This window comes from Crinia signifera, chromosome 4 (genome assembly GCF_055691185.1).
Source record: "Crinia signifera chromosome 4, ASM5569118v1, whole genome shotgun sequence".
NCBI classification, from domain to species: domain Eukaryota; kingdom Metazoa; phylum Chordata; class Amphibia; order Anura; family Myobatrachidae; genus Crinia; species Crinia signifera.
This window is the reverse complement of record NC_139220.1, coordinates 161,274,253-161,302,052: the sequence shown is the minus strand read 5'-3', so window position 1 is coordinate 161,302,052 and position 27,800 is coordinate 161,274,253. Positions and strand designations below refer to the sequence as shown.

Here is a 27,800-nt window from a genome sequence, read left to right as displayed (position 1 = left end):
GGGAATCTTTTCTGTACAAACCTATTATCTTACCTTCCACATAATACTGCTGCCTTAGTTCGATGCTACAATAATCTGGGACTGTTTTCATCGTTACATAAACATGGTCAGAAACACCAACTTCAAAGCAGTTAGCCTGAACATGTATCTGTAATAAAAATGCAAACAATACATTATATCATAAATTCAGAATCATAACTTGTTATCACAGCTTCCTTCTTGTCAATGCATAACATGTGCCAGGGATGATAACAGACGTACAAGTGCCAGAAATTACACAATTGAAAGCCAGATTACAATCATATTTACTTCCCATTATCTGCTGCTTCTGGGGTTTCCCGCACTATTACCGACAATAGACACTTCCTGCATTATTGAACCAATACTGAAATGCATGCCAATAAAGGTATCATAACTTCAACATATGATAATATATAATCATGTAGAAATAATATGCCATGTCATATTTAAAATAATATCTGATACAATTGGCTATGTACTGCAGCGATACATAAGAAGGATTCAACATATCTGTTCCATATTATTTGGAATTAGTGTCTGGCATTAGTAATACATTTGCAATACATATATAATAATAAGACAGGCATTGGGTAAATAAATCCCCAAATATGTTCCATAGGAATTAACAAACAATGGTATATAGGCCCTCATTCTGTTTTGCGAACGTCCTCATGCGTTCACATTTGGAGTTTGATGTTGAAGCTCTGTGCATACACATAATCGCTTATGCACATGTGCAGGGCTTCTATGCAGGCGTCTTCGGAGACTTACATAGTCTCCGTGGCACCATAAATGGAGGGGGGTGTGGCGGAGCCCAGGGCAGGCATTCGTAAAGCCGGCGGGCGGCGTTACAACAAGGCGAAATAACGCTGCTTAGGGAGCCAACCAGAATCAGGGACATAATGTGGTACTCATTAATAATTTATGGAGGTGTTTGTTTGGCAAAATAATTAGAAGATTTGGTTAGAAGATTGGGTGTTAATCATAAATACAGTATGTTGGCTAAGTTTCAACTGTTAATACATCATTAAAATTAAAATTTCTACTTAAAATATACCTTAACAATATAGATAAGGGTAGATGTTTTAATCCTAAAGAGTGCAGAAACTGACAAGAGGAGAAGATGCCCACAACCAATCAGCACAAACATACTATTTTATCGCACGCACTTGCTAAATGCTAGCCAGATGTTTATAGGTTACTATGGTTCAATTCTTAGATGGCTTGATTTATCTCCCCCCCCCCCCCCATCCCATCTGTAGACCACTGTCAAATCTACCCAGTACATATCCATTTAACAACTTACCAATAACTATTATAGGCACATACAGCTGGGGATAAATGTATTTATATGGATCTATTAAAGGTGGGATGTTGCCCATAACAACCAATTAGATTCTACTTCTTATTTTTGCACCTGCTAGAAGATAATAGATAGAATTTGATTGATTGTTATGGGCAATATCCCATCTTCAATATAACTCCCATCTTAGTAAATGTACCCCCTGGTGTCTATAAATGCTCATATATGTTGTGAAGAAAGATTTCCTGTATAAGTTTTACAGAACATTGAAAACATATACAAAGTTAAGAGGTCTATATACTAAAGCCAGGTAACAAGAGGCGATATGCCGCCCAGACAGAAGGATCGTTTGCGGTGGTGCAAGGTTGATGTCCTGCACATCAAACCTAGCAACATCATGAGTGCCATCATGCATGTTAATGAACGATGGAGCAGCGATCGTTACATCCTTCATTAACATCGCTGTGGTGTGTAAGAGTGATCTGGGCTGACTAGGATGTTGGAACTACTCTCCATCGCTCCAGTGTGTACCCAGCTTAAACCTTGGAGAGAGATACAGTGGATAGAAATAAAGCACCAACCAATCAGCTCCTGTCATTTTTCAAAATCAGCCTGAAACATAGCTGTTAGGAGCTGATTGGCTGGTACTTTATCTCCGTCTGATTTGTTTCGGTACTTGTGGAGTATCACGGCTCCCACGACCTGCATCGTATGCAGATCGTATGCTAAAAATCGCATCGCACCCGATTTTGCACTGAAATGCATCAGAATGCATTGAAATGTGTATTAAACTTGTGAAATGCCCCCAAATGCCATTTTCATAGTGCACCACCCCCCACTATCAACGTCAACCCGAAGCGTGGCGAGCGCAGCGAGCCCGCGAGGGGCGGCGGTACGCGTCCTACGACCTTTTCATACCCCCACTATCCACGTCGGCGTGGAGTTGAGAATAGAATAGTGTGGCGAGCGCAGCGAGCCACCGAGCCTGAAGCGTGGCGAGCGCAGCGCGCCCCGCGAGGGGACGCGGATACCATCACAGCTATACACGTCCCCTCGCGGGCTTCACAGGTATCCGCGTCCGCTCGCCACGCTTCGGGCTCGGTGGCTCGCTGCGCTCGCCACACTATTCTATTCTCAACTCCACGCCGACGTGGATAGTGGGGGTATGAAAAGGTCGTAGGGCGCGTACCGCCGCCGCTCGCCACGCTTCGGGTTGACGTTGATAGTGGGATCCATGAGATCCATGAGATTAAAAAATCGGGTCCATCGCGTTGATTGTATGCCTTAAGTACCTTAAACTTAAGGCATACAATCAATGAGACGGGCGCCGTGCTAGGAAAGCAGTACCAAGAATACATTTTTGGGTTTTCCTGTCTCTATGGCCCTTATTCAGATCTGATCGCAGTACAAATTTGTTCTCAAAATGGGCAAAACCATGTGCACTGCAGGGGGGGCAGATGTAATATGTGCAGAGAAAGTTAAATTAGGGTGGGGTGTGTTGAAACTGAAATCTTAATTGCAGTGTAAAAATAATGCAGCCAGTATTTTCCCTGCACAGAAACAAAATAACTTACACAAATCTAACTCTCTCTATACATGTTACATCTGCACCCCCCCACCCCCACCCCTGTAGTGCACACAACTTTTCCCATTTTGAGAACAAATTTGTACTGCGATCAGATCTGGATAAGGGCCTATACATTTATTGGGACCACAGTTTTCACCTTAAATTGAATTTCAGAATTTCCAGTTGCAGTCTGAGCAATGTTAATTCATGTAACATAAATGTTTGTCATCTATAATAAAGGTAGTCACAGTTTGTCAAAACCAAGAAAAAGAAACAATTTCACCTATGGCGCTGTAATCTCCAAGCTGCACAAGACAGAAATATGATGGTCACCGGACCATCCAAGGGTGGATAGACAAAAAGTACAAAGTCCTGTCTCCTTGCGCTAGGAGTGTCCAAATATTCTTCGAATCTCAGATGTGGAGATATGAAAAATAAAAAGAAGATGTACAAAGATGTGAATTCTTCGTTTGCATATAGTATGAATCTCCCAAGATGTGTGGGGGGACAATCAGAAGAGGTTGTGTTCCCAACAGGTTCCAGTTGATCCACCAAGGGGAATCTTTTACGGGGTCACCCCACAAGTGCCTTATAGACAAATGCTTACATGTATGCTTACATAAACACGTTGGGGCGACTCATATAAAGGTATCTTTCTCAGATCTATGATATCCCAAAGCTCCAAAGATTTCCTCCAAGTTCCAGTTGTGAGTATATGGAACAAAGTAGAAACCAGATATAATGAGTTATCAATGAATATTAATATCCCAACATGTGTAAAGGACCAATCAGAAAAGGTGTATTCCCATAGTTTCCAAACGATCCAAATGTAAGGGGTCTTTAAGGGATCACCCCACTCGTGCCTTATATAAACAAATGCTTACACGTATGCTTACATAAACAAAATAGGGTGACTCATATAAAGGTATCTTTCTCCAGATGAAATAAACTCTCCAATATTCCAGATAAAAAAACGATTTAATATTCCACAAGTAGTAAAAAAGAGGCTCACATTCCTTCCAGTCAAACAAATCTCACACTAGTTGGTACCCGGGTAAAATGCGGACATAACTGTATAGGAGCGATATGCCTCTCAGAAAACAACAATAGACACTTAGAATCAACGCGTTTCAGCACTCTGCGGTGCCTTTATCAAGATGTGTCTAAATAAGAAAACATTTTAAAAGTAAATTTAAAATGCCAAACAAGAAAGGTGGTAAAAAATATATATAAAGATTTAAAATAGCGCACATACCAATGGCAGGTCCTCCGTTTGTATATTCCTGTGGGGGACTGTCTCCACAGTTCCCTCCACGTGAAGTCAGAAGACCGGCAGAAACGCCAGAACCCATCTTCCGCCTTTATGACGGCGCCGAGACCGGAAGTACGCATACGCGTCACTTCCGCATTCAGTGTCCGTCTTGTGTGCGGCTCCCTATCTGGTCCGCTATACCAGACACATTCGTTCCTGGCTGTTTGTATGTATATAGCGGCGGCTACTTTACTGCAGTTTACATATCTTTCCGCTGAACGTCTGTCATAAAAATATATAGGGGCAGAAATTTATAGGAATTAGAATGTATGGCTGCCATATGCGCATTTTTGCCCAAGATGCCAGTATCCAACATGGCCGCCGCTGTGTCTCTATATATATTTTTATGACAGACGTTCAGCGGAAAGATATGTAAACTGCAGTAAAGTAGCCGCCGCTATATACATACAAACAGCCAGGAACGAATGTGTCTGGTATAGCGGACCAGATAGGGAGCCGCACACAAGACGGACGCTGAATGCGGAAGTGACGCGTATGCGTACTTCCGGTCTCGGCGCCGTCATAAAGGCGGAAGATGGGTTCTGGCGTTTCTGCCGGTCTTCTGACTTCACGTGGAGGGAACTGTGGAGACAGTCCCCCACAGGAATATACAAACGGAGGACCTGCCATTGGTATGTGCGCTATTTTAAATCTTTATATATATTTTTTACCACCTTTCTTGTTTGGCATTTTAAATTTACTTTTAAAATGTTTTCTCATTTAGACACATCTTGATAAAGGCACCGCAGAGTGCTGAAACGCGTTGATTCTAAGTGTCTATTGTTGTTTTCTGAGAGGCATATCGCTCCTATACAGTTATGTCCGCACTTTACCCGGGTACCAACTAGTGTGAGATTTGTTTGACTGGAAGGAATGTGAGCCTCTTTTTTACTACTTGTGGAATATTAAATCGTTTTTTTATCTGGAATATTGGAGAGTTTATTTCATCTGGAGAAAGATACCTTTATATGAGTCACCCTATTTTGTTTATGTAAGCATACGTGTAAGCATTTGTTTATATAAGGCACGAGTGGGGTGATCCCTTAAAGACCCCTTACATTTGGATCGTTTGGAAACTATGGGAATACACCTTTTCTGATTGGTCCTTTACACATGTTGGGATATTAATATTCATTGATAACTCATTATATCTGGTTTCTACTTTGTTCCATATACTCACAACTGGAACTTGGAGGAAATCTTTGGAGCTTTGGGATATCATAGATCTGAGAAAGATACCTTTATATGAGTCGCCCCAACGTGTTTATGTAAGCATACATGTAAGCATTTGTCTATAAGGCACTTGTGGGGTGACCCCGTAAAAGATTCCCCTTGGTGGATCAACTGGAACCTGTTGGGAACACAACCTCTTCTGATTGTCCCCCCACACATCTTGGGAGATTCATACTATATGCAAACGAAGAATTCACATCTTTGTACATCTTCTTTTTATTTTTCATATCTCCACATCTGAGATTCAAAGAATATTTGGACACTCCTAGCGCAAGGAGACAGGACTTTGTACTTTTTGTCTATCCACAGTTTCACAAAACATTTAACTTGCCCTGCACATTGTTTGCAGTGAACATTATAGAAGCATTGATTTTTGCTTAATTTTAGTTTACCTTTTGCTTGTGGTTTTTTTTTACTTTATTCTTTGTAATCCTCACATGGATGCATTGATTATGTTGGGAGGCCAATGTCATTGTGCAGATTTCCACACCACGAATATTTTCTAAAATAAAATTCAATTTTATAATTATTACAAGAGTATTGATACATTTCAATTATAACAGGAATGTTTAGAAGAGACAAGTATTTAAAATATGCTATTACTGGATGCTTTTTGCTTTGGTTAATATTGACACCAACCAGCATCCCAATACAGGGAATCTAGAAAGTCCACCTAACCGTCCCCTTCTGCAACCTAATTCCTAACCCTTCCCTTGCAGCCAACCGAACCCTAACTCTCCCCGCTAGTGCCTTGCAATAACCTTCGTACCCCGCTGCCTAAACCAAACCACGCTGCCCCACAGCCTAACCCTCACCCTTCAAGTGCCTAATCCTAACCTCCACCCCCACACACAGCCTAAAACCCACCCCCGCAGCCTAACCCTAAATCGCCGCAAGTGCTAGCTGCAATTTTTATGTTTTAGTACAGGGGTGGGGAACTTTTTTTGTGCCAAGGGCTGTTTGTATGGGGAAAAAATCCTTCGGGGGCCATATGGAAAAATTTCTCTTACAAATTGTCCTGCTGAATAGGACTGACAGTCTCCGGCTGCTGTTGATTAAAATCTCCCGAATCTCCCGAGCCACTCAGACCGGCTACAGGGCCGCATTTGGCCCCCGGGCCTGAGGCTCCCCACCCCTGTTTTAGTACCTATATGCAGAGGATTTGCTGTATTTCTGTATTTTTCATTTTGTGGGAACAGTATATTTTTGGGTGAATGGTATTTTGCAATAGTTCTTTTTATTAGAAAGTAGTTAATTTTATATAATACGTACTGTTCTAGTATTGTAATGCATCAAAGAATACATGTTGAGACAACCAATTAAACTTCTGAAAATTCAAGAACAATACTCCAAGGGCCTAATTCTGGTTCACTTGCAAATGCAAATTCACTATTAGATGGAAAAAAATGTGCACTGCAGGAAGGGGGGGGGGGGGACAGAAGTAACATGTGCAGACATAGTTAGATTTGGGTGTTATTTTGTTTCTGTGCAGGGTACATACTGGCTGCTTTTTTTACACTGCAATATAGAGATCAGTTTTAAGTACAAACCCCCACCCAATTCTGATACCCCTTTCATACCGCAGCTATTATACAGTATTTTGTTGATTTTAAAACATTTTTAAATGGTTCTAGCTGCAGTGTGAAAGGTCCCAAATGAATTTAAAAAAAGCGATATTTTGAAACGTTTAAAATGCAGGATCCTACCCGTTTCTGACCAGCAGTGTGAATGGGTCAGAAACGGTATTTGGTATCCAGCCAGCAGTTTGCTCGCATATGGGTCCCGCTCATTAGATATGCATGGAGCGGGACCCAGCGCAGTGCATATATGAGCAGGTCCCCACCCACTGAATATGTAATGAGCAGGTCCCATATGCGAACAAAGAGGCTGGTCCGCGGCTGTGCTAAACCCGTCACTGGCAGCCACCGTGGCGGTGTGCCCAGCGGTGGTAGTGCCAGCTCCTGTGGGTGTACAGCCTGGCACCCAATGGCTCAACCTAGTAGTCTGCGAGGGAGCAGCAGGGCGGGAGAGGAGGAGGGGGCGTCCCGCAGCAGATACAGGGAGTGAGGAGGGCAGAAACAGGTTCAGTGTGAATGGTACAAAAACACAAATTAAACGGTAATATACCGTTTTAAACATGCGATGTGCAAGGGGTTTATCTTGCTCTGACCCGTTTTAAGGAACGTTTCAAACACTGGGTCAAAGCAGGTCTTGCGGTGTGAAAGCAGCATGACTCTCTCTGCACATGTTACATCTGCCCCACCTGTAGTGCACTTGGTTTTGTCCATTAGAGAAAGAATTTGTTTTTGCAAGTGAACCAGAGTATATTTGGGAAGTTAGATGAGAAAAAAAATATTTTACAAATGAAAGGAAATCTACAGAATGTACATCACTATATTTGACAAATTAGTGAAACTGTATTGTTTTGTACAGTTATTCCCAGTCCATACATACGTGTACAGTGAGTACCTCCACTTCACAATGCAGTCGCCAGGATCAGTACGCAGGTTTATCAGAGAATTGTTTTAAGGCTTTACAAATAGCTAATTTCTGCTTATATATATATATATATAATTTGTATTATTACTACTAGTAATTTATATAGCGCACACATATTCCACAGCGCTTTACAGAGAACATTTTGATTATTCACATCAGTCCCTGCCCCTGTGAAACTTACAATCTATATTCCCTACCACATGTACAAACACACATTCTAGGATAATATGTTGGAAGCCAATTAACCTACCAGTATTAGATTGTGGGAGGAAACTGGTGCACCTGGAGTAGACCCACGCAAGCACAGGGAGAATACACAGTTATGATAATTTACATACCAATATATACTGAACAGTGGTATTAATAAGGCAAGAGGTTCATACCATCAAAAATGACTGTTCCAATCACATTTAAATAGAGCGAACATCGATTTGGCTCTGTACACTTCATAACTGTAGATATTTTCATATGTTCCAGGACATGAGGCGATAAAGAATTAGGGGCAGTCCGGCAAAAAAGAGATAACATGTCATCTGCGAAAACAAAAGTAAAAGCAACCCATGCTAATTACTATTATAGCAATTATCTTCTTTAGTGTGGCCTGTCTCTGATGTGCTCATTACAGTAGGTGTCAGAACTAATTAATAACACAACTGCCACTGGGGGAGGGGGTTAGAGGTCGGGGCAAGTGACAGTAACTGTAATGTAGCTCTTAGTAAAGTGTGATTTGGTTACTTCTGTTCCTATAGCCCAACATATAGGAACAGTGGTAAGGCGGGGAATATCCAGGAGGCATTTTTAGGAATCTAGCATCATTCAGAGCCAACTTCCCCATTAACTTAACCACATGCCTGCTTGTCCACAATCACTGACACACGATAAGGTGTGCGTGTGAATATATATATATATATATATATATATATACACACTAGTAAGCCCGCTCAAAGCAAATGCTTTGAAAGCTAGTCTGCTACCTTGTAATTGCCTCTGTTCACCTTTTAATGCAGTTTGTTTTACACCATTAACTCAGTGAGTGCCGCCTCCTTTTTTCATGGATATCCACAACACCCCAGAAGGCACCGCGGCATTTTGAACCAAGAGCACGAGTGCCGACCTGCAGCTGCAGTAACGTGTATATATATATATATATATATATATATATATATATATATATATATATATATATATATATATATATATATATATATATATATATATATATATATATATATATATATAAGATCGTGAGGAGGCACTCCAGCAAAATTACTTGTAAAAATGTAAAGGCAATTACGTCCTCCGGTGCCCTCCTGGCTGGGCCTTGGCTGACTGCCAAATATGCAGAGGGGGTTGGCGGCACTCGGAAATAAATTGAGACCACGCTGGTGGAGATGCGTGGTCTCCATTTATTTCCGAGTGCCGCCAACCCCCCTCTATATATATATATATATATATATATATATATATATATATATATAACGTCGGTAAATGATAGGCGTCACTCCGGGGCTTGGTGTCAACCAAATTTTATGTGAAAAAGCGGTGTCACGGTCAACGCCGTTTCGGATAAACCGTCATCAGGACCATGGTCCTGATGACGGTTTATCCGAAACGGCGTTGACCGTGACACCGCTTTTTCACATAAAATTTGGTTGACACCAAGCCCCGGAGTGACGCCTATCATTTACCGACGTTGTGTGTATGGGCTTGCCCCAGAAGAGGAAGGCACCCGGGCACCGTTACTTGCGACATAGGAGTGCCGGACATTGCATCGTATCATTATATATATATATATATATATATATATATATATATATATATATATATATATATATATAGTGTCTGTTTGTGTTTCCAAAAACAACAATGCCATCTGTTGGCATATATATATATATATATATATATATATATATATATATATATATATATATATACATATATATGATTTTGATAAATGTTATGATTTTATGATTTTTAAATAATTTATTTGTATATTCTTCTGGTAAATAAATATTTGGACACCTACCAACCAGCAAGATTTCTGGCTCTCGCAGACCTGTTACTTCTATCAAGCTTTTCTATCCTCCACTTATTACCTGTATTAATGGCACCTGTTTGAACTGGTTTTCTGTATAAAAGACACCTCTCCACACCCTCAAACAGTCAGACTGCAACCTCTCCACCATGGCCAACACCGGAGAGCTGTCTAAGGACACCAGGGACAAAATTGTAGAGCTGCACAAGGCTGGGATGAGCTACGCGACAATATGCAAGCAGCTTGGTGAGAAGAGATCAACTGTTGGCGCAATTATAAAAAAATTGAAGAAATACAAGATCACTGACAATCTCCCTCGACCTGGGGCTCCATACATGATCTCATCTCATGGGTTATCAATGATCTTGAGAACGGTGAGGTATCAGCCCAGAACTACATGGAGAGACCTGGTCAATTACCTCAAGAGAGCTGGGACCACAGTCATAAAGGATACCATAAGTAACACACTATATCATCATGGATTCAAATCCTGCAGTGCCCTAAAGATCCCCCTGCTTAAGCCAGCACATGTCCAGGCCTGTCTACAGTTTTCCGGTGACCAATTGGATGATCCAGAGGAGGATTGGGAGAATGTCATGTGGTCAGATCAGAGCAAAATAGAACTTTTTAAACTCAACTCACCGAATGGGGCCATGTTTTGTGAGATTTTGGCCAAAAACCTCCTTCCCTCAGTAAGAGCATTGAAGATGGAACATGACTGGGTCTTCCAGCATGACAATGACAAACAAACCGCCCTGGTAACTAAGGAGTGGCTCCGTAAGAAGCATTTCAAGGTCCTGGGGTGGCCTAGCTAGTCTCCAGACCCCAACACAAAGAAAAATCTGTGGAGGGAGATGAAAGTCGGTGTTGCCTGGCGACAGTCCCAAAACATGACAGGTCTAGAGAAGATCTGCATGGAAGAGTGGGCTAAAATACCTAATACAGTGTGTGCAAACCTGGTCAAGAACTACAGGAAACGTTTGACCTCTGTAATTGCCAACCAAGGTTATATTACAAAGTACTGAGTTTAACTTTTTGATTGTCCAAATATTTGATATAGTGAACGCATATGTAGTGATTTATCTCCCGCCGCACTCTGCCCTGTACTTCTGCCGGCGGTGTGAGGTCAGCTCCCTCCCGACATCCCGCCATGCTCTGCCCTGTACAGGCTGTACTTCTGCGCGGTTTGACATCATCACGTGCTCCCTTCTGCCCGCCGCGCTCCCTCTGGCCCTGTGCTGTACTCTTGTCTGCAGTCTGATGTGCTGATGGGCCTGGTGGGTGCTTAACATTTACCATGGGTGCTCAGGCCCAGGAGCACCTATGGAATCAGCGCCTATGATGCAGGGTACAGAACATCACACGAGTCATGCTGGTTCCAGGGGATATGGTCGCTAGGTCGACACTATGATGGCCAACATACATTAGGTTGACCACTAAAGGTCGACAGGGCTTAGGTCGACACACACATGAAATAGGTAAACATGGATAAGGCCGACAGTGTCGGCAACTCGACACAAGCATTAGGTAGACAATTGGAAGGTCAACAGTCAAACGGTCGAGGTGACCTTTTCAAGTTTTGTTTTACTGATTTGTGCTGACCCTGATCCACCATTTCCCCTCGCAACCATGTGGGGAGACGTGTAACAAAGACACACCCCCTCGCATGCCGCTGCTGCAGAAGAAATCATTTACATGGCCGCCGACCATCAAATGATCTCTCCTGCCTTGGCAAATTAAAGTTAGTCTCAACTGGCTTTTATATACCGGCACCAGAATGAAAAACAGGGTGATGTCATGTGAGGCCAGCTGCCTGCCCCCGGCAGGCATCGGTCCACCCGCATACCATGGGAACGCCTAGCATTTTCATGGGGATGGCCATGAAATGCTGGGCATTCCCATGCCCTGGCACCGCCCCCATCCCTCTCTCCCTGCCTTGAATGGCCCGGTGATTGAGTAACCCATCGGGACAGAGGCCGAATTCGGATCTCTATGAGGGATCGAGAATCGGCCCCTAGGGCTCATTCTGTCACATGTTATGTTGACCACAGTTGAGCAATGTTTGCTACATGCATGTAAGTCGCACAGGGCCTGTGTCTAGAATCCGTGAGTCCCAGTTATGATGAACTGTCCTATATATCCTATAGATCCTGAAAATGATGTGTTCCTGGGCGGTGACTGAGAGCAGACTAGGAGATGGATAAGTGGATGCTGAAGTGGATTGTTATACAGAAACATAATAACTTACATTACTTACACATGCACCTACTCCTACTATGGGCTAGTGCAGGTTTTAATGGTGCAACCGATGGTTGTGTCTAAAGATGACCCATGAGGTATTATGGCATCCAAAGATGCACAAAATGGGAATATCTGTCCCTGTACAGTCAGTTACATGTTTCTCCCCCAGTGAAAGGGTTCCTACTAGCATTAGCATTTACTGTAGTCATAGAGGTGACTCCAGCAAATGACGCTAAAGCAGTGGCAGCAGCCTGGGACTCAGAATAAGCACCAAAGTGACATTTGTGAAGAATGGAACATAAATAGACAACGCACCCCTTCTACCACATGTTCAGTTGGTCTAGATCAGGCATGTCTAAACTATGGCCCTCCAGCTGTTGTGAAACTACACAAACCAGCATGCCTTGCCACAGTTTTCGCATTTCCTAATAGCAAAACTGTGGCAAGGCATTATGGGACTTGTAGTTTCACAACAGCTGGAGGACCATAGTTGGGACATGCCTGGTCTAGACATAGGTCTGTGTCTTAGTATAAGGTCTGTACATTCTACTAAGCTAGTACTGTGGTGCCGGATGTCTCTGGAAAGGTAGAACTATCCTGGTCACTATGCTTGCTTTCCTCATGATGCATAAACACTATTATACAGCTGAGGCCAGGACATTCTTTGTTTGATAATGAACAATTGTGTGTGTGTGTGTGTGTGTGTGTGTGTGTGTGTGTGTGTGTGTGTGTGTGTGTGTGTGTGTGTGTGTGTGTGAGAGTGTGTGTGTGTGTGTGTGTGTGTGTGTGTGTGCTGCAGCTGCAGGTGCACCATAGAGTGGAGGAGCAGCATTATATCAATAAATGCTGTATATCTGCCCAGGGACCGCTATAATGATGCTGCACCATATAAAGCAGGGTGTGGATCATTAGGTTGACCAAACTACTGTAAGGTCGACATGCATTAGATCGACCATTGAAGGTCGACAGGCCTTCCCAGGCCTTAGGTTGACACATGCAAAATATTTGTTGACTGTCGACCTTCCCAATGTTGACCTAATGCTTGTGTCGACCTAATGACATAATGATCTAGTGAGCGTATACGATACACCAGTACTGGCATGTGTAAGCTCACTAGTCTTCACACAGCTCCTGGCCAGTCTGTGGGTAGAGGAGTACAGTAGCCACCAGTAGTTGGCTGGAAAAAGGTCTAGGACCCCTTGTTGAAGTCTCAGTGACGAAACGCGAGTCTTATATATATATATATATATATATTGTATATATACCGTATTTATCGGCGTATAACACGCACAGGCGTATAACACGCACCTTCATTTTAAAAGGGAAATCTCAGGAAAAAAAGTTAAATTTCTAAATAAAAACTTATTTTTTTTTACAGACGCTGCTGTAGCCAGGGAGGAAGGAGTCACTGTGCAGGGAGGAGCTTTAACCCCTTGGGTGGTGGGTTGTGCTGGGGCAGGACAAACCTACCAGGGCAGGTTTATCCTGCCCCAGCAAAACCCACCACAGAAGGTTAGAAGCAGCCCGCCCCCCCCTCGCCTCCGCTCCGGCGTTAGTACGCCGGAGCTTCCCTGCTGCCTCTCTCCCCCTTCCTAGCCGCCTGTCACATTTAGCAGTGACGTCGGCGGCAGGCTGGGGGATGTTCGCGGCTCGGGAGGACTCGGGTGCCTGAGCGCTTCCGAGTCCCTCCGAGCCTGGCCGACATTACCCGAGCCTGCCGCCGACGTCACTGTAAAGTGACAGGCGGGCCGGGGGGATCGGGGAAGCTCCGATCGCCGGAGCACAGGGACAGGGGGGGGGGCTGGAGCTGATCGGAGGTGTGGGGTAGAGGTGCTGCGCCAGTGGTGCACACCTGGACACCACTGGCGCGCACCTATTATATGAAATTACCGCCGTATAGCACGCATATCGGCGTATAACACGCACCCATCTTTTCCCCCTGTTTTCAGGGGGAAAAAAGTGCGTGTTATACGCCGATAAATACGGTATATATATATATATATATATATTGTTTGGTACTTGTGTATTATCACTGCGCCCATCGCATCGCATACCACTAAATAGGGTATGCGATGGTATGCGATGCGATTTCCACGTGAAAAAGCCAGAATGTACAATTAAATATCGCATCGCATGCCTTTGGAATATATAGTAAACAAGAAATGTCTGTGTATTAGCGGGGGCAGTGGTCTGTCTTTGATCACACCTTGATAAATCAATTAGGTGTGGGTGGAGTTAGGGGGTGGGGATCACTAGGACCTGTGCTGCTATTTATTCACTATATGCTAGGCTGTTAGGCCTTCTGGCTGTGTAGTCTTCTAGCTGTGAAGTATTCTAGTGTAAAGTATGCAGACTATAGCAATATAACATAGGAGATATACAGGAGATGAACAGGAGGGAAACAGGAGAACAAAGAACACTTCGTCCTCCATCTGCAACCCCAGCAATCAACATACTGCAGTGAGTTACCTGCCTCATCATCACCTACAGTCTGCACAACCTGGACACTGATCTCCATGCTGAACTAAATGCTGTCACACACTGCCTCTGTCTCACTTATACATTAACTATACTTCCTGTAGGCTCTCCACACTTCTAGTACTCCACCTTCTCACTGCTCATTCTAGGCCACTCCAATCTCACTCTATCACTACTCTGACCAACTTTACACAGAAATATGGCTCCTAGATCCACTCCCATACCAGTCCTTGCTGCCAGGTCTCGCCCCCTCTCAACTTCCACACCTTTCACACGCACCCACAACCCACACAACCTAATTACTATCTCACCTGTCCCCCCCCTTCCTTTCTCCTGTGCTCTCTGGAATGCTAGATCAGTCTGCAACAAGCTCCCAATTATCCACGACCTCTTTATCTCCCACTTTTTTAACCTTCTTGCCATCACTGAAACCTGGCTGTCCGCATCTGACACTACCTCCCCTGCTGCCCTCTCTTATGGAGGCCTCTCCTTCACACACTCGGTCAGACCGGATGGCCGCCAGGGTGGAGGAGTGGGCATCCTCCTCTCCCCCAACTGCACCTTCCGCGCTATCCCACCTGAGCCCTCCCTCACATTCTCCACCTTTGAGGTACACACTATCCGTCTCTTCTACCCCATTCACCTCCTTGTGGCTGTAATCTACCGCCCCCCTGGCCCCTGCTCCCCTTTCCTTGATAACTTTGCTGCGTGGCTTCCACACTTTCTTGCCTCTGACCTCCCCTCTATCATCCTCGGTGACTTTAACATTCCAATTGACATCAATAATGCTGCCTCCTCTAACCTTCTTGACCTTACCACCTCCTTTGGACTTTCTCAATGGACCGCCACCCCCACTCATAATCTCGGACACTCCCTTGACCTAGTCTTCACCCACCATTGTAATCTCTCTGATTTCTCTAATTCTTCCTTCCCACTCTCTGACCACAATCTGCTCTCTTTCACCCTCTCATCCTCCCCTCTCCCCTCATTGCCCAGACCCACAGTCACCAGACGTAACCTCGGATCTCTTGACCCCACTGTCCTGTCTTCCCTGGAGACTTTCCTCTCTCCTCTCTCAACCATGACTTGCCCCAACCAGGCTGCCTCTTTCTATTATTCTTCTCTCACCTCTGCTCTCGACTCTGTAGCCCCCCTCCACACTGTTCCCCTTCGACGCTCTAAACCACAACCCTGGCACAACAAAATAACTAGATTCTTGCAAAAATGTGCACGCTCTGCTGAACGCCTCTGGAGAAAATCTCACTCTCTGGAAGACTTCCTCCATTTCAAGTTTATTCTCTCCTCCTACAGCGCTGCTCTCTCCTATACCAAACAATCTTTCTTCAAATCTCTCATCTCTTCCCATTCCTCCAATCCCCGACGTCTCTTTGATACTTTCAACACTCTACTTCGCCCTGCACCACCCCTCCTCCCTTCATCCCTCACTGCCACTGACTTTGCCTCCTTCTTCCTCTCTAAAATTGAGGTAATCCGACATGATATCTCCTTCCATACCCCCTCTGCATCCCACCCACCCCAATCATCCTCCCCTACCAACTACCCCACTCTGTCATCCTTCTGCCCTACTACAGCTGAGGAAGTCCGCTCACTCATCTCATCCTCTCCCCCCTCTACCTGTCCCTTGGACCCTCTCCCCTCCCGTCTCCTCAGTTCCCTCTCCCCCACTGGCTGCTCCCACCTTGCTCACCTCTTTAACCTATCTCTTTCTACTGGCATCTTTCCCTCACCCTTCAAACACGCTCTGGTCTCGCCTATTCTTAAAAAACCTAACCTGGACCCTTTATCTCCCACAAGCTACCGCCCTATCTCTCTTCTCCCATTTGCTTCTAAAATACTAGAACGGCTGGTTTACAGGCGTCTCACAAGCTACCTGTCTGACCACTCCATCCTAGATCCCCTTCAATCTGGCTTTCGCCCACTTCACTCCACTGAGACTGCCCTAGTGAAAGTCACCAATGACCTGCTGTCAGCCAAATCCAAGGGTCACTTCTCCCTGCTTATCCTTTTGGACCTATCTGCTGCCTTTGACACTGTGGATCACCCTCTCCTCCTCCACACACTCCAAAACATTGGCCTCTCTGGCACAGTCTTCAACTGGTTTTCCTCTTACCTCTTCAACCGTTCCTTCTCAGTCTCTGCCTCTGGCTCTACCTCACCACCTTCTATCCTTCCTGTCGGGGTCCCTCAGGGTTCCGTCCTTGGCCCCATTCTGTTCTCTCTGTACACCTCCTCTCTGGGTGCACTCATTAACTCCTTTGGCTTCCAATATCACCTCTATGCAGATGACACCCAAATCTACCTCTCCTCTCCTGATCTGTCCCCCACTGTTTTCTCTCAAGTTTCCAACTGCCTCGCTGCCATCTCTACCTGGATGTCTGAGCGATTTCTGAAGCTGAATATGGACAAAACCGAACTTATTATCTTTCCCCCACCCAGAGCTATGCCCCCTACTAATATCTCTATCACTGTTAACAAAACCATCATCTCCCCTGTTCCCCAACTCCGCTGCCTGGGTGTCACACTTGACTCCTCCCTCTCCTTTGCACCCCACATCCAAGCCCTGGCCCATTCTTGCCGGTTCCAGTTACGCAACATTGCTCGCATCAGGCCCTTTCTCTCACAGAGTGCAACTAAGCTGATCATCCACTCATTAGTCATCTCACGGCTTGACTACTGTAATGCTCTTCTCACTGGCCTCGCTCAATCCCAACTAGCTCCTCTCCAATCTGTCCTCAATGCTGCAGCCAGGCTTATCTTCCTCTCCCGCCGCTCTAACTCTGCTACTCCCCTTCAACAAAATCTGCACTGGCTTCCATTCCCCTACAGAATCCTCTTCAAACACCTCACACTCACATACAGGGCCATCTCTAATTCCATTGCTCCATATATCTCTAACCTCATCTCCATTCATACACCCTCCCGCCCTCTACGGTCAGCTGACGACTGTCGTCTCTCCTCCACCCTGATCACTGCTTCCCATGCTAGAGTACAGGACTTTGCCCGTGCTGCACCCCTTCAGTGGAACGCACTCCCTCGCCCCATTAGACTCTCCCCGACCTTGCAAAGCTTCAAACGGGCACTGAAAACTCACCTATTCATCAAAGCGTACCCTTCCACTGCATAAACCAGCTGGTTCTCCGACCCCTTGCCTGTTTCCTGTTTACATCCTGCTATCTAACCACCACCCCCTCGCTTGCACCTCTTGTAATCTGTCTGTCTCCCCTTCCTACTAGATTGTAAGCTCCTCCGAGTAGGGCCCTCTTCCCTCCTGTTGTCAAAGCCCACTTCTCTTCACATGTCACTCACAGCTCTCCTATACTCCAACACTCAGTGACCATCTTCATACTCATCTCCATCATTGGCCTCAAGCCTCTAGTTGTATGTTGATTGAGTCCTCACTACTTATATCCAAGCTGTAATGTGTATTGAACTGTGGTGCTCTTTATTCGTACTGTATTTTTGTTATTTATTCAATGTTATGCCAAGTTTTGTCTCCCTGTATTGTTCCTTTGTACGGCGCTGCGAAACACTTGTGGCGCCTTATAAATAAAATTATAATAATAATAATAATAATAATAATAATGCCAGCAAATGGCATGCAATGCAATGCCATGCGATTTTTAATTGTACAAGCACCCTGATGGGTGCATACAATTTTCAATGCCCCCAGAATGTTAAATGCCCCCTCATTGTCAACGCGACCCCCACTATCAACGCCAACCCGAAGCGTGGTGAGCGCAACCAGCACGCAAAGGATGGCGGTACGCGTCCTCTGACCTTTTCATACCCCCACTATCCTTGTCGGCGAGTGTGGCGAGCGCAGCAAGCTACCAAGCCCGAAGCGCGGCGAGGGGACACGGAATACATGTAAAGTAATCCGCGTTCCCTCGCGGGGCTCGCTGCGCTTCGGGCTTGGTGGCTTGCTGCGCTCGCCACACTCGCCGACTTGGATAGTGGGGGTATGAAAAGGTCAGAGGACGCGTATCGCCGCCCCTCGCGGGCTCGCTGCGCTCGCCACACTTCGGGTTGGCATTGATAGTGGGGGTGGCGTTGACAATGGGGGTGCATTTAACATTGTAAGCACCCATCAGGGTACTTGTACAATTAAAAATCGCATCTGATCGCATGCCGCTATATTGCATGCGATGCGCTGCCGTACAATCAACATCGTGGGCGCTGGGATAATACACAAGTACCTATTGTTTTAGCTACTTTGTAAAGCAAGTTCGTTTATAATTGGGATTATTGATGCATGATTAAATACTAGATCAACCTGCCATATAAACTAAAACACATATTGTTGTTTTGTAAAATATAGCAGATGCATATCTGTTAGTTATAAAAGGATGCAAAATCAGGTCACATGACATAGAAAAGGGAAAACAATAGCTTTTTTGTTGGATAATTGTTTTCATAAACAGCCCCACTGCCTTGCTAGTTACATGAAAAGGAAAAATGTGTCATTACGGACTTGTGAAACAATAGCCCTACATACTGTAAGTGACTTCACCTCAGGTTAATAACTCTCATACTGTTATCAACTAGGTCTAAGTAAATCTCTTCAAATTTCTATTTTAATCCATCAATATATTAATCATTGCAACGTAACAGATTTTATTGACTATAAAACATTACTACCAATGTCGCAGGTGGTGACTCATACATTACCACTCTACTGCCTTTCCTCTTTCCATTGCAGAAGTCATAATAAAGAGCATGAGCTAAGATTTATGGCCTGTGACTGCTCAGAGAGATTAAGGAAACTGAAGACCTACATGTGATAGGTAAATAACCCAGCGGAAACTTCCACTTTTTACATAATATCTGTAACCAAATGATGTAATTACTGGAGCAAGTTTATATAAAAATGCAAATGCTTGTAACACATACTTGCCGACTTTTAAAATTGCCTCTGCGGGAGAAGCCCGGAGAGGACAGCCGGATCTCCAGGTCAGGGGGGCGGGGACGGGGGTTGATGACTCAAAGCCCCGCCCCCAATCCATACAAACACCGCGATTCGCGGGTCCGCGAGTAGGGGGCGGGGCTAAAATTACACAAAATGACGCGAATTGCGTCATTTTAGTCCCTCCCCTTGCCGTGAACCCACGAAAACCGGTAATTAGTGCGGCACTGCAGGGGGTTGCGGGGGGTGCCTGACAAATGCGGGAGGATTGCCAGCCTTCCCGGGGGGGGGGGGAGGGGGACCCAATTTTCGGCAAGCCTGTTGTAACATTTGCACTATCATTTGCATTTATATAACAATGCCAATGAGTACTCCGGTTTCCTCCCACAATCCAAAAATATAGGTTAATTGGATTGCAACAAATTAACCCTAGAACGCCTGTGTGTGTGAGTGTGTGTGTACATATGGTAAGGAATATAGATTGTAAGCTCCACTGGGGCAGGGACTGATGTGAATATTCAAATATTCTCTGTAAAGCGCTGTGGAATATGTGAGCTATATAAGCAACTGGTAATAAATAACAATGCTAAAAAAAAATCTTAAATATATAAACATACTTACATGATGGTTTACTTTTACAGTGAACAGCCTAAAACAAAACAAAATAAACATAAAATTACTTGTAAAATATATATTATTGTTGAATTTAAGATTTATGACAGATCTTGGGTTTGATTAAGAGGTGATAAAATTCCTACTGTACATGTTTTTGCACTGCAAATGTGCATTAATTGATTGACAGGCAGTGACTGTTTGAGGGAGGGAAGTGTTGCAACCTTTTTGGGACATGTCACAGCAAGCAACTTCATCTTCGAACGCATTCTCACTGCCCCAGCAGCTTAGTTGCAACAGGCTTTCTGAGCAACCATAGGGTTGCTTAGAGATACGGTGTTCATCTGATGCTGGGACTCTGTATGCAAGTGGGGCATCTGAAAAGCCAACAGTGGGCGCATCCAGTGACACAAGAGGGGGGGTACTAATTACCCGGGCTCAGGTTTGATAGAGGAGCCCAGTGGGGCCCCCATTACCTGAAAGCAGCAGCAGCTTTTCTCAGTCCAGCACATGCTGCTGTGTGCTGGCTGCAGTGTGTCCCGGAAGGTGCTTCCATTTTTATTGTATTTTATTATAAAGGTGCATGGTCAGGCCTCCAGTAATTAAGCCACACCCCCTAAAGAGAACCCGGGCACTGGGCACATCTCTGCACATGATGGTTCCTATGACATTTGCATATCTTATCATGCAGTTAACATGCACCTCTGAATCAAGCCCCTTGAATTTACTGTGTTGTGGTATAAAATCTCCATTAGACAACCACTCAATTGTGTAGTCCCCAAAATGTATTATTTTAGATATTAACGTGAACATAAAATAAATTAACATTAACCTACTGTAACTTCTCAGAGCATCTCAATAAAAGTAACATGCTACTGAATAACAGACAACCCAAAGCACATCTCACAGCTTTATGTGTTATAATAAATTTTAAAATGGACCAAACACATCAGAATGCAGATATTTGAGCTACTGTGACATCACTGTATGGAAATAGCAACCCACAAAATGCATTTCTGGAATGCAAAACTGTTCAGCTAGAATGCATTGTTTGCTTTGTTAGTGAAAACATCTAATAACAGAAAAACAATGCTCCAGAATAATAGTAATACAAGTATATATATATATATATATATATATATATATATATATATATATGTATGTATATATAACTAATTTAGAGCACTTACCACTTTTTTGCAGATAAAAGGTTATTTATTTGTATGTGAGGATACAAATAAATAACCTTTTATCTGCAAAAAAGTGGTGAGTGCTCTAAATTACTTCTATTTGGATTTTGTACCACGGAGGAGTCGGTGGGATACTGGAGCACCCCACAAGAAAACAACTTGAACTGTGAGTGCAATATAACTGGTCTGCATATATATATATATATATATATATATATATATATATATATATATATATATATATATATATATATATACATATAACAAAAAGATATAGAAGTGCGCTCTATACAATGTTCACCATATTATAATTAATACAATAATAGATAAAAATGTAAACACGTACAACAAAAATATTTAATTCCATTTTACAGCATGTTAAAATATTAACTTTTCACAGAATTTAGATCCAACCGCTGTATGGCTTCATTTCATGAGCGAAAATATATATATATTTATTTATTTAATACAGTATACAGACACCAGCTATTTCAGGTAATTTATTAAGCTCAATAATGTCTATGTGTATTAAAATCAAACAGCAACTTAACATGTTCTTTAAGACATATAGGGAAATTTAGTAAGATGGGAGTTCTATTGAAGATGGGATGTTGCCCATAGTAACCAATCAGATTCCACTTATTAATTTTTGCAACTTCTATAAGATAATAGATAGAATCTTATTGGTTGCTATGGGCAATATCCCATCTTCAATAGAACTCCCATCTTAGTAAATTTACCCCATAATGTAAAGATACATAGGATCAGATTTATTAACTCTAGTGAAGTGATAAAGTGCCGTTAATAATGCACCAGCCAATCCACTCCTAACTGTTATTTTTTCAAACTCAGTCTGTAAGTTTACAGTTAACAGCTGCTTGGCTAGGGCATTATCACCAGCCACATCACCAGGATAAATAAATGTGCCCCAAAGTACCAAATAACTCTGGCACGGCCGTTGATGAAAACATGGTGGTATATTGAACAGAATGGTTTATAAACAGCACAGCACACTTTGATAATACAATCCAACATGACAGTTCCCACAATGTATCCATTGCAGAGTATCACTTCTTAGCCTGGGGTCAGTGACTCAGCTCTCTAGATAGCTCTATTTATACCCCCAGAATAATCTCATGCTGTAGGAGATGCGTTTTTCATTCTTCATTATGCAGTCATTGGGTTGACAACAGTCTAGGTCGAAAGTCAATGGGTAAACCACTATTAGATGACAGACAGAATGTTGACACATGAAAAGGTCGACATACATTAGGTCGGCATGGTCAAAATGTCTACATGGAAAAAGTTGACATGGAAAAGGGTTGAAATGAGTATTTCATGATATTTTTAAATAAAAAACGACTTGTTCCTACTTTACCATCCCAGTGGGCATAGAGGGAGAATATAGTAGTGTGTCGAGCGCAGTAATGCACCGTTCCCGGATCACGGCGAGCGCAGTAATGCACCGTTCCCGGATCACGGCGAGTGCAGTGATGCACTGTTCCCGGATCACGGCGAGCGCAGTAATGCACCGTTCCCGGATCACGGCGAGTGCAGTGATGCACCGTTCCCGGATCACGGCGAGCGCAGTGAGCCATGTGAGGGGACGTGGTACACTAATGCGTTGTCCATGTCAACCTGTGTCAATATAGACACCAAAAAAAACCTGAAAAACTCACTTTGAAATTTTCCCATGGTGACTCTTTCCATGTTGACCTTTTGCATGTGACAACCTTTCCAGCATGTCAATCTTTTTCATGTGTTGACATGCCTGTTGACCAATAGTGGTCAACCTATTGACTTTCAACCTAGACACTGTCGAGCAAATGATCCACACCCCTTTCTTCTGTGTTTTAGGATCTTAAGGCCAAGGAATACAATATACATTTTCTCATTTAAAGTGATTAAATCAGAATCATTGGGTTGCTCTGCATGGGCAGATTTGGAACAAAGGCGGGTACACTGCACAACCTCCTGTGGTTTTGGTAAATAAAATCACTTCTGTTGAATAAAAGTGTGGCCTACCTGACCCAATAATCTAATTGATGTATTGAAATATGCTTTTCACAGATCTAGAATACATATAGACTTGTCCCTTGGCATAAGGTAACAATTGGAATCAATCATCTACAGCAGGAATGTCCAAACTATGGCCCTCCAGCTGTTGTGAAACTACAAGCCCCATCATGCCTTGCCACAGTATTGCTATTAGGGAATGCAAAAACTATGGCAAGGCATGCTGGGATCATAGGCGTGCGCAGCCCATTTTCTTAGGAGGTGCACCATTGAAGCGGCATGTCCATCACAGCCTAATGGGCGTTTCCATCAATGCAAACTAAATAGAAGGTGACTTATTTATGTATATGCAATTCAGAATGAATCATCTCCGCCCCACACATATTAGAAACAGGGACAGTGTGCGCCAAAGCTGTGCTGCAAAAATTTCCACTGTAATGCCCATTACACATAATGCCACACACCATAATGCCCATTACACAATATGCCAGGGCTTGACAAAAAATTTTAAAACCGAAGGCACGCACCAAAAATTTACACCATAATGCCTCACACTGTGATGCCCATTACACATTGTGCCACTCACCATGATGCCCATTACACATTACGCCTCACACCATGATGCCCATTACACATTATGCCACACACTGTGATGCCCATTACATATTATGCCACACACTGATGCCCATTACACATTGCCACGCACTGTGATGCTCACTACACATTGCGCCTCATACTCATGCCCAATACAGATTATGCCTCACGCCGTGATGCCCATTACACATTACACCTCATACTGTAATGGCAATTACACATTATGCCACATACTGTGATGCCCATTACACACTATGCCACACACATAATGCCCATTACATATAATGCCTCCAGTAATGACCCTTACACATAATTTTCCCAGTAGGGCCCCATACAGATTTCACATATTAGTACAGGAGAGGAGAGAAGAGGGAAGAAGAGCGCTCACCGTCCCAGCCCTGTGTGCTCCTTGGGCTCCTGTGTTGCTGAGCACCTCATACCAGCGCTAATGGACATTTGAAATATGGAGCTGGCTCTTGAGTCAATCAAAGCTTGCGTTCTAGCAGCCAATTGCTTACTTTGGCTGGCAATCCTTGAGCTCTGACAGGCTGGCAGACAGGCACCATATTTCAAATATTCGTCAGTGCCAGTGTGAGCAGCTCAGCGCAGGCACCAGACAGGGCCATGGCGATGGATGGCGGAGGGTAGAGAGTAGCCAAATGCTGCTCCCTACCAGGACCCAGCATTCTAGGTTGTATTCTGCTCAGACTGTTGATTTATCAGGCACCTCCCTGTAGTTTTATTATTATTCAACAACTCCCTCCTTGTGGATCTGATATTAAAATTTTGCCCCCACCCCTTTTCAATAGATAACTTAGTAGCTCTGTTATATTATATGTTCTGATATTTCTGTGCCCCCCTCCCACTCCATTCCCCCCTCTCCTTAAATTAGTTTACTATACCTGTCAGGGGCTGGCTGGCAACTTTCAGCTTGGGGGCCACACACGAGCAAGTGGCCCCTCTTCTTCTGCCAGAACATGTATTGGGAATATGGGTATCACAATTCTGGAGGCATGGTTTGCTTAATGTTGGTAAGGAGCAACAGGGTGGGTGTGGGGGGATAAAGCAGGACTGAGTGAAGAGGGAGGATTCAGGTCAGATACTGTACCTTCACTTATTGCATAGGCGAATGCCCCATGATAACCCCAGTGACAGCGATGTGTGGTCCCGTGCGTCACCATCACCTGACTAGATTTATACTGAATGCAGTATAAATCTAGTCATCACCAGAGAACACTGGCTGTGACCGATTGCTCAGCACACATCTCGGGTGCATCGCTGTGTGCTGAGCGATCTGTGCCTAACTAGATCGCTCAGCAAAAAGGCACAGTCGCCCGGTGTGTATGGGGTGTTAGTGTAAAGAAAGGGGCATACACACAGGGTGACCCAGCCTCCGCGCTAAGTGACGGGCAAATAGATAGATATTTTTTATTATCTCAAGGAGTAATGGCACACACCGATGAACTATCAAAGCAGAATTCCTTGTGCATATATGTCAGTATGATCAAATCAAAAAGATCATCATCCTGCAGACAAATAGTGTCTGGTTGACAGCTGTTTCAGTGCAGCACCTTCGTCATGGACCACTGCACCATTTATACATATATGAATGCAGAAATTAAACTCACCTGTATCTCACCAACCACACTGCAGATGTGTTCCAGTATGGAACCGGAAGCCCGAAGACAGAAACTGCATCATACAGGTAATGGTGCCTCATTTCATTGAGGCAGAGGACCATGATGAATGTGCACTAACGGCACTGAAATAGCTGTCGACTTTTTTTTTGCATGATGATGGGCTTTTTGCATGATGATGGGCTTTTTGCATTGACCACACTGACATATATGCTAATTATTTCTCATTGATACCTCGGGTCTATGTACAGATGCAGGGACACTACGCTTTGCCACTGAGTGCCCTAGTAGTGGATAATATACACAAGACTCCATACTACATTGGGCTAAGGCTAGACACAGCTGTGCATTACCACGTGTGCCCAGGTCACGTGGCTACATCTGTAGATGCTGGACTATGCAGTACATGCACTTTAGGTTTTGCTGCTAAACTTTGTATATGTTTTTGCTGAAGTCTTTTTTTGCATGAATACTTTAGTTGTGCTGGTTCTTTTGGAACTATATACAACAAATCTATGGGCTCTCCATTAAAAAAAGGTGCAGTCTATTCACATACTTAGCCCCCCAACCCCCCCCCCCCCCACACACACACACACACACACACACACACACACACACACACACACACACGTCACACACATATTTTCCATACACTCACATACATACACAGTCCATAAACACAAATATAATTAAGAAAAAACAGCCCCCACATACTGCACACACCACACAAATAAATAAACACTGAAATGAGTGCCATAGCCACACTGAACATATAATTATTCCCCCCCTATGCATGGCACTTGCCTGTTTCTAAAAGGGTGGAGCTGGCAGGAGGCTGGGTGGTTGCTTGCTGGCCAGGAGGAGACGAGTGCTGTAGAAGAGAAAAGGCTGGGAGACAGGAGAGGAGGGGCCAGCATGTAGATGAGCTCAGCTGATTGGCAGCTGGTCCCAGGGGACTGGCTGGCTTCAGTAATCACGTCGGACTGGACAGCAGCTGACTGAGTAGATCAGGAACTGTGAGTGTGCATGTAACTCTGACCTAACTGCTCCAGCCCTGAACCTCTGCATCTGTGGATACGCTGGGCAGAGGTTCAGACAGAGCTGCTGGGAGAGCGCTATGTGTGTCTCCCGGCTGCAAGCTATGAGCAAGTGCAGCATGCCTGCGGCCCCAAACAGCTGCACTGTACTGGCCCGGGGGGCAGATGGCACCCTGCCCCCCTGCCCAGCCCGCCACTGATACCTGTGGCGCTGGCTTGGATTTGCTGCTCCCGGCAGCACAGTCATACATGAGGCTCCTCACTGCTCAGATCACTCGTGCCTGAGCAGTGACTTCTGGCCCGTCCTCCCATTCAGCAACAGGCAGCCTCGCGATTGGCTGCCGGTTGCTATTGCTGACCGAGGGGAGGAACAACCCCGCCCAGCACCCGCATGTCTGTCAGCCCCCTGCGTGAAGCTGTAGTTCCAACCGTGGCGGCCGCCGGCCGCAGCACTGGTTAGCAGCGCCAGCCAGCCCCACTGAGCCGCGTACTTACTTCTGCTGTGGAGAGGTAACTTCAATCGTGCGGGGCGGGGGGTGCCTGTCATTAGGAGGTGCCTGTGCACCTCTGGCACCCCCCGTGCGCACGCCTATGGCTGGGATGTATAGTTTCACAACAGCTGGTGGCCACAGTTTGGACATGCCTGATCTACAGTGTTACAAATAACATAACACAATTGTGTATAATGCCTATATCAACGTTGCTTCAAACCCAATATGGGGGTGAGCAGCAACATGCTATTAGGGGCATGGGGATAAAAATAGAATAGTGCTACACAATTCTATGTGAAAATCCCATTTTTTATTTAAAGAATGGAACTATTTTAAAATGCTGCTTCCTGGTCAATAGTGTCATGCAACAGCTGGAAATTGCTACCACACCTGCATTCAATTCTTTACCTGCTTACATGCAGGACAGACAAGTTGTCTGTACACAAGCTCTCTTCATGTGCTGTGTAGCCGTAGGAAACACATTTGAAAACATATTTTTTTTTTATAATGTTCTTTCAGTTGCCTTATTGCAGTGGCGTAACTAGAGCCCCGCAGCCCCCGCGGTGGCGGAGAGGCGCTTAGTGAGTGAGGGCGCCGGGGGGGGGGGCTG

General features: G+C 44.4%; 1 protein-coding gene across 1 annotated transcript in view; it reads right to left on the bottom strand.

Annotated features, from left to right (window-relative positions):
• IL17REL (interleukin 17 receptor E like) overlaps positions 1 to 27,131 on the bottom strand; it is a 137,454-nt gene extending 110,323 nt beyond the window's left edge. The window contains exons 1-5 of the mRNA XM_083180162.1: positions 26,903 to 27,131; positions 20,235 to 20,262; positions 8,319 to 8,468; positions 5,829 to 5,938; positions 34 to 148 (exon numbers count right to left, since the gene is read on the bottom strand). Of these exons, the coding sequence (XP_083036288.1) occupies positions 34 to 148; positions 5,829 to 5,938; positions 8,319 to 8,468; positions 20,235 to 20,262; positions 26,903 to 26,950 (451 nt within the window). The 5' untranslated portion in view covers positions 26,951 to 27,131. The remainder of the gene's footprint in view (positions 1 to 33; positions 149 to 5,828; positions 5,939 to 8,318; positions 8,469 to 20,234; positions 20,263 to 26,902) is intronic.
• Positions 27,132 to 27,800: the final 669 nt, after the last annotated feature.